The sequence below is a fragment of the Anolis sagrei genome, chromosome 12 (assembly GCF_037176765.1).
Source record: "Anolis sagrei isolate rAnoSag1 chromosome 12, rAnoSag1.mat, whole genome shotgun sequence".
Lineage (NCBI taxonomy): Eukaryota > Metazoa > Chordata > Lepidosauria > Squamata > Dactyloidae > Anolis > Anolis sagrei.
The window spans coordinates 20748720-20757070 of NC_090032.1; the positions used below are offsets into that span (position 1 = coordinate 20748720).

At 46.0% G+C, this 8351-nt stretch overlaps 1 protein-coding gene across 1 annotated transcript in view; it reads left to right on the top strand.

Annotated features, from left to right (window-relative positions):
* Nucleotides 1-4647, top strand: part of ATG2A (autophagy related 2A) — a 104331-nt gene extending 99684 nt beyond the window's left edge. Inside the window, exons 41-42 of the mRNA XM_067472551.1 lie at nt 68-223; nt 4196-4647. Of these exons, the coding sequence (XP_067328652.1) occupies nt 68-223; nt 4196-4432 (393 nt within the window). The 3' untranslated portion in view covers nt 4433-4647. The remainder of the gene's footprint in view (nt 1-67; nt 224-4195) is intronic.
* The last annotated feature ends 3704 nt before the right edge of the window (nt 4648-8351 follow it).

The following is an 8351-nucleotide window of genomic DNA, read 5'->3' on the forward strand; positions in this document are numbered from 1 at the left end:
TCGCGTGTTATTACGGGATCGGGACACTCCCCCTTCGGAATCGTCACGCCTTCCTCTCTCCCCACAGGCCACGGCGGAGACGGTCTACGACATCCTCTCGCCCACGGCCCCTCCCATGAACCGGACCCTCCTGGACAAGAAGCACAGCCGCAAACTCCGGCGGGGCCACCAACCCGCAGACCTGCGCGAAGGCGTGGCCAAGGCCTACGACACCGTGCGGGAGGTACGGACACGGGTTCTAGCTTTGAACTTCTATTTTCCCATAACAACAAAAACATTTATTACGGTCCGTACGCCCATCAGGAATGCCCACAATCACAATGCTCTCTGGCTGTCAGTGAACTACAACTCCCCCAAATCAAGGTGAACTTCCCCCAAAGACCTCCAGTACTTTTTGCTGGTCATGGGGGCTCTGTGTGCCAGGTTTGGCCCAATTCCATCTTTGGAGGAGTTCAGAGTTCTCATTGATTACGGGTGAACTATAAATCCCAGGACCTACAACTCCAAACTATCCAGGCCAATTCTCCTCAAAACTCACCAGGATTCAAATGTGGGCATATTGGGTATGCATGCCAGGTTTGGTCCAGATCCATCATTGTTCGGGTTCATAGTGCTCTCTGGATGTAGGTGAACTACAACTCCTTTAAATCCCTCCAAAGACCTCCAGTGTGATTTGTTGGTTATGGGGGTTCAGTGTGCCAAGTAAGTTCCAGATCCATTGTTGGTAGCATTTCAGGTCTGTGTGCCAAGTTTGGTCCAGATCCATCATTGTTTGGGTTCATAGTTCGCACTGGAGGTAGGGGAACTACAACTCCTAGAATTCATTTTACTCTATTTTTTATTATTATTACATTTATTATTTTACTCTATTTATTACTATTGTTCTTACATTTATTGTTTACTCTATTTATCATTATTATTTATTTTACCCGATTTTTTTATTATTATTACATTTATTATTTTACTCTATTATTATTACATTTATTATTGTTGTTACATTTATTTACTCTATTTATTATTATTATTTGTGTTTTTTGATTTTACTCTATTTTATTATTTACATTTATTGTTTTACTTTATTATTATTTTTATTATTTTACTCTATTATTGTTCTTGTTACATTTATTATTTATTATTAATAATAATGTTTATTTTATTATTATTATGTTTATTATTTTACTCTGTTTTTATTATATCATTTGTTATTTTACTCTACTTATTGTTATTGTTACATTTATTATTTACTCTATTTATTATTATTATTTATTTATTATTATTTTATGCTATTATTATTACATTTATTAGTTTACTCTACTTATTGTTATTGCTACATTTATTATTTACTCTATTTATTATTATTTATGTTTATTATTTTCCACTATTATTATTTCATTTATTATTTTACTCTACTTATTTTTATTGCTACATTTATTATTTACTCTGTTTATTATTATTTATGTTTATTATTTTCCACTATTATTGATTATTTTACTCTATTTTTATTATATCATTTGTCATTTTACTCTATTATTGTAATCGTTACAATCATTATTTTATGTATTGTTATTGTTACATTTATTATTAACTCTATTATGTTTATTATTTACTATTATTATTATATTTATTATTTTACTCTATTTTTATTATATCATTTGTTATTTTACTGTTATTGTAATTGTTACAATCATTATTTTACTCTATTGTTATTGTTACATTTATCATTTACTCTATTATTATTATTATTATTATTATTATTATTATTATTATTTATGTTTATTATTTTCCGCTATTATTATGTTTATTATTTTACTCTATTTTTATTATTACATTTATTATTTGACTCTGTTATTGTTATTGTGAAGGGGTGGGTGGTAAAACATACTGCCACCTAATCTGTGAAGGGAAGCGATCAATATCAGCTTAAGAGCTATTTTATAATGGGACTATTAATCACAGAAGGTTTTATTTATTTGATAGTGTAGCATTTACCGTCCCTGGCTTGACTTTACTTATGCAGGCTGTTCAACTTAGGAGAAACTGTATCAGGCAAGGCTTGAGGAAAACAGTAACAAGTTTATTTTAACAGGAGTATAACATGTTTAACTGTTTCTTCACAAGAGGCACAAATCTTGATTGGTTACATTGGTAAGGTTTCATGAGTAATCTCAGGCACAGTCTTCAAGAAGTTTCTATAAGCAGGTATAACCCTTCTGGACAACTGTCCTAATATAACAAATAAGCTAAAAGGCTTATTTAACAGAATTCCCTATAGCACACTGGCTACAGACACATTCCCTGAATCTCCACCCAGAGACTCAGTCTACCCAGTAGCTCGCCAGCTTACTGACACATTCCCTGAATCTCCACCCAGAGACTCAGTCTTCCCTATAGCACACCGGCTACAGACACATTCCCTGAATCTCCACCCAGAGACTCAGTCTTCCCTATAGCACACCGGCTACAGACACATTCCCTGAATCTCCACCCAGAGACTCAGTCTTCCCTATAGCACACCGGCTACAGACACATTCCCTGAATCTCCACCCAGAGACTCAGTCTTCCCTATAGCACACCGGCTACAGACACATTCCCTGAATCTCCACCCAGAGACTCAGTCTTCCCTATAGCACACCGGCTACAGACACATTCCCTGAATCTCCACCCAGAGACTCAGTCTTCCCTATAGCACACCGGCTACAGACACATTCCCTGAATCTCCACCCAGAGACTCAGTCTTCCCTATAGCACACCGGCTACAGACACATTCCCTGAATCTCCACCCAGAGACTCAGTCTTCCCTATAGCACACCGGCTACAGACACATTCCCTGAATCTCCACCCAGAGACTCAGTCTTCCCTATAGCACACCGGCTACAGACACATTCCCTGAATCTCCACCCAGAGACTCAGTCTTCCCTATAGCACACCGGCTACAGACACATTCCCTGAATCTCCACCCAGAGACTCAGTCTTCCCTATAGCACACCGGCTACAGAAACATTCCCTGAATCTCCACCCAGAGACTCAGTCTTCCCTATAGCACACCGGCTACAGACACATTCCCTGAATCTCCACCCAGAGACTCAGTCTTCCCTGTAGCACACCGGCTACAGACACATTCCCTGAATCTCCACCCAGAAACTCAGTCTTCCTATAGCACACCGGCTACAGACACATTCCCTGAATCTCCACCCAGAGACTCAGTCTTCCCAGTAGCTCGCCGGCTACAGACACATTCCCTGAATCTCCACCCAGAGACTCAGTCTTCCCTATAGCACACCGGCTACAGACACATTCCCTGAATCTCCACCCAGAGACTCAGTCTTCCCTATAGCACACCGGCTACAGACACATTCCCTGAATCTCCACCCAGAGACTCAGTCTTCCCTATAGCACACCGGCTACAGACACATTCCCTGAATCTCCACCCAGAGACTCAGTCTTCCCTATAGCACACCGGCTACAGACACATTCCCTGAATCTCCACTCAGAGACTCAGTCTTCCCTATAGCACACCGGCTACAGACACATTCCCTGAATCTCCACCCAGAGACTCAGTCTTCCCTATAGCACACCGGCTACAGAAACATTCCCTGAATCTCCACCCAGAGACTCAGTCTTCCCTATAGCACACCGGCTACAGACACATTCCCTGAATCTCCACCCAGAGACTCAGTCTTCCCTGTAGCACACCGGCTACAGACACATTCCCTGAATCTCCACCCAGAAACTCAGTCTTCCTATAGCACACCGGCTACAGACACATTCCCTGAATCTCCACCCAGAGACTCAGTCTTCCCAGTAGCTCGCCGGCTACAGACACATTCCCTGAATCTCCACCCAGAGACTCAGTCTTCCCTATAGCACACCGGCTACAGACACATTCCCTGAATCTCCACCCAGAGACTCAGTCTTCCCAGTAGCTCGCCGGCTTACTGACTGACTTTCAAAAACAGCTGCCCCATGAAGAGGCAGTTGGCTCCGCCCCTGTTGCTATGGCAACTCAGCTAACGCCAAGCCACCATCTCCAACAAAACATAATCCTACATACTTACCATCCCTAAACTACTGTTTAATTTATACATAACCAAAGGAATAAAATTTACACATCGTCACAGTTATTATTAAAATCATCATTTTACTGTATTTATTGTTGTTATTATTGATAATTAATATTTTCGTTCCCTTCTTTCAGGGCGTGATTGACACGGCCCAGGCCATTTGCGACGTGGCGGCCCGGGGCCACGAGCAGAAGGGCATCACGGGCGCGGTGGGCGGCGTCCTGCGCCAGATCCCTCCCACGGTGGTCAAGCCACTTATCGTGGCCTCGGAGGCCACGTCCAACCTCTTGGGCGGGATGCGCAACCAGATCAAGCCCGACGCCCGGAAGGAGGAGTCGCTCAAGTGGCGCTCGGAAGAGACTCAGGAGTGACACGACCCACCGAACGTGGCATCTCGACTCGTGTGTGTGTGTGTGTGTGCATGGATGCGTGCGAGGCGTACGTGTGTTGCCGTCCGAGCCCTGCCCTTTGCCCGTCTTTCATTTTTTGTATGTTTCCAAACTCTTTTGTCCAATCCCGTGCATGTCCTGGAAGAAGGACAACAAAGCAGTCGGACACCATTAAAAGGCCACGGCTTTGGTTCCCAGCCTCTCGTTTGAATGGAAAGGATGCCGACCACGTTCAGGTAAACATAAAGGTGAGGATAAGGCACGTCGGAAGCGGATGGGGATCTGTTAGATTGACACCCACACTCTGATTGAGACCTGGAGGCGAGTCACGCGCTCTCAGCCTTAGAAGAAACCTCTCAAGGCCTCTCCAACCACGGTGCCACTCTCTCGGCCTCAGAGCCAGGCAAACGGAATAAATCCCCTCTATAAATGAGTATGTCGTCGAAGGCTTTCGTAGCCGGAATCACTGGGTCGCTGTGAGTTTTTTTTTTTACTAGTAGCACTCTCTCCTGACATTTTGCCTGCATCCGTGGCCAAGAGCAAGGGGCACAGCCAGTGGGGAAATGGGTGGTGTCAAATACTTCTATGGGAGGAGACAAAGTCAAAGGGGGTGTGGTTAATAGGAAAATGTGTGGTGTCGAATACTTCTATGGGAGGAGCCAAAGGCGAAAGGGGTGTGGCCAAGAGAAAGGGGAGTGGCCAATGGGAGAAAGGGTGGGGTCAAATCTTTTTGTGGGGGGAGCCAAGGAGAAAGGGGGTGTGGCCAAGAACAAGGGGTGGGGCTTAAAGGGAAATGGGTGGTGTCAAATATTTATATGGGAGGAGCCAAAGGCAAAGGGGGTGTGGCTAATGAGGAAAGGGGTGGTGTCAAATACTTCTATGGGAGGAGCCAAAGGCAAAAGGGGTGTGGCCAAGAGCAAGGGGTGTGGCTAATAAGGAAATGGGTGGAGTCAAATATATGGGAGGAGTGAAAGGCAAAGGGGGTGTGGCTAATGGGGAAAGAGGTGGTGTCAAATACTATGGGAGGAGCCAAGGGCAAACGGGTGTGGTCAAGAAAAAGGGGTGTGGCCAATAGGGAAAGGGGTGGTGCCAAATATCCTATGGGAGGAGCCAAAGGCAAAGGGGGTGTGGCCAAGAATAAGGGGTGTGGCTAATGAGGAAAGGGGTGGTGTCAAATCCTTCTAGGGGAGGGACCAAATGCAAAGGGGGTGTGGCCAATATCAAGGGTGTGGCTAATGAGGAAAGGGGTGGTGTCAAATATCCTATGGGAGGGGCCAAATGCAAAGGGGGTGTGGCCAATATCAAGGGTGTGGCTAATGAGGAAAGGGGTGGTGTCAAATATCCTATGGGAGGGGCCAAATGCAAAGGGGGTGTGGCCAATATCAAGGGTGTGGCTAATGATGAAAGAGGTGGTGTCAAATATCCTATGGGAGGAGTCCAAGGCAAAAGGGGTGTGGCCAAGAGCAAGGGGTGTGGCTTAAGGGAAGTGGGTGGTGTCAAATACTTCTATGGGGGGGTCAAAGGCAAAGGGGGTGTGGCCAATATCAAGGGTGTGACTAATGAGGAAGTGTCAAATATCCTATGGGAGGGGCCAAAGGCAAAGGGGGTGTGGCTAATGAGGAAATGGGTGGTGTCAAACATCTTATGGGAGGGGCCAAAGGCAAAGAGGGTGTGGCCAAGAGCAAGGGGTGTGGCTAATGAGGAAATGGGTGGTGTCAAATACTTCTATGGGAGGGGCCGAAGCCAAAGGGGGTGTGGCCAAGACCAAGGGGTGTGGCTTAAGGGAAAATGGGCGGTGTTGAATATCCTGTGGGAGGAGCCAAAGGCAAAGGGGGTGTAGTCAATAGCAAGGGGTGTGGCTAATGAGGAAAGGGGTGGAGTCAAATACTATGGGAGGGGCCAAAGGCAAAGGGGGGTGTCCCCAAAGGAAGGGGTGTGGCTAATGAGGAAATGGGTGGTGTCAAATACTTCTATGGGAGGAGCCAAATGCAAAGGGGGTGTGGCCAAGAGAAGGGTGTGGTTTAAGGGGGAATGGGTGGTGTCAAATACTTATATGGGAGGAGCCAATGGCAAAGGGGGTGCGGCCAATATAAAGGGTGTGGCTAATGAGAGAAGGTAGTGTCAAATATCCTATGGGAGGGGCCAAAAGCAAAGGGGGTGCGGCCAACATCAAGGGTGTGGCTAATGAGGAAAGGAGTGGTGTCAAATATCCTATGGGAGGGGTCAAAAGCAAAAGGGTGTGTAGCCAAGAACAAGGGGTGTGGCTTAAGGGGAAATGGGTGGTGCCAAATATCCTATGGGAGGAGCCAAAGGCAAAGGGGGTGTGGCCAAGAGCAAGGGGTGTGGCTTAAGGGAAAATGGGCGGTGTTGAATACTTCTATGGGAGGAGCCAAAGGCAAAGGGTGTGTGGCTAAGAACAAGGGGTGTGACCAATGGGGAAAGGGGCGGTGTCAAATATCCTATGGGAGGGGCCAAAGGCAAAGGGGGTGTGACCAATAGCAAAGGGTGTGGCTAATGAGAAAATGGGTAGTGTCAAATTATTCTATGGGAGGAGCCAAAGACAAAGGGGGTGTGGCCAAGAACAAGGGGTGTGGTCAATGAAGAAAAGAGCAGTGACGAATATACTATGGGAGGAGCCAAAAACAAAGGGGTGTGGCTAATGGGAATATGGGTAGTGTCAAATACTTCTATGGGAGGAGCCAAAAACAAAGGGGTGTGGCCAATAGCAAGAGGTGTGGTCAATGGGGAAAGGGGCGGTGTCGAGTATCCTATGGGAGGCGCCAAAGGCAAAGAGGTGTGGCCAAGAACAAGGGGCAGGGCCTATGGGGGAAAAGGGTCCAGGCTACCTCTATGCAGATACCCTCCCTGATTGACTTTGCAGGCTACTCAATACTATTCTAGCTTGCTCATTGCAGCATCCACCCTTGTTTTACACAGGCAAGGATTCTTTCTCATGCCATAGCGATATATACACGCCACTGACTTCACTGCCAGCAGAACCTCTGCAGGCGAAATGTCAGGAGAGAATGCTGCGGGCCAAAAAAACCCTCATCTCCACCCTCTATAAATTAGCATCACTATATTGTGATGGTTTGGGATTCTGGAAGCCTTGGGTGCAGGAAGTGCATGATTTGGGCCTGTTTTTGTGACCGGCAGAGGGCCAGCCTAGGGACGCTCCACTCAACCCGAGCACCTCGTGAACCGTCTCAAAGGGAAGTCCTGGTTTCCGGAGACAGGAAATTAAAAACAAGCCAAGCCGAAAGAAGCGCAGCCCTTCCTGTCTTGGCCCGCTGGAGAGATTCAGGGCCTTGGCTAGACTACTCCCTGAAACATAAGAAGTTGGATCAGGGATCCGTTCCATTGCTGTTTGCAGCCGGTGATTAATCCTCTGCATTCCTACTTTCCCAAGCGTCCCAGTTTCCCTCTCCTCCCGCTTTCGTCCCAGGTTTAAGTTGGGGTTTCTTATCTCGGTGGCCTGAACTTCCTCCTTTTGGAGCCCTTCCTTTGGGTTTTTTTTCCGCCCGAGGTTCAAATCCAAGGGCCAAATATGGTCGCCGAAACCTATCGCATAATGTGATTTAATTTGATTTCTTCCATTGGTCGGGCAAGGCTATATTTCCCTCCCACTTCCGTATTGGAGCCTGTGGAGTGTATATATATCCGTGGGGAATAATTTCCAGACCCTTGTCTGTTTAAAGCAAGTGTGGATGTTACAATGAGCAAGCTTGCATTGCATTGAGTAGCCATGGAGTTTGCAAAGTCAATCAGTGAAGGTATTTCCAGAGTTTATATATCTCTAGGGTGGGAGAAAGAACCCTTGTCTTTTTAAAGCATGTGTGGATGTTGCAATTAGCAACCTTGAATAGTATTGAGTATCCATTGGGTTTGGAAAGTCAATCGG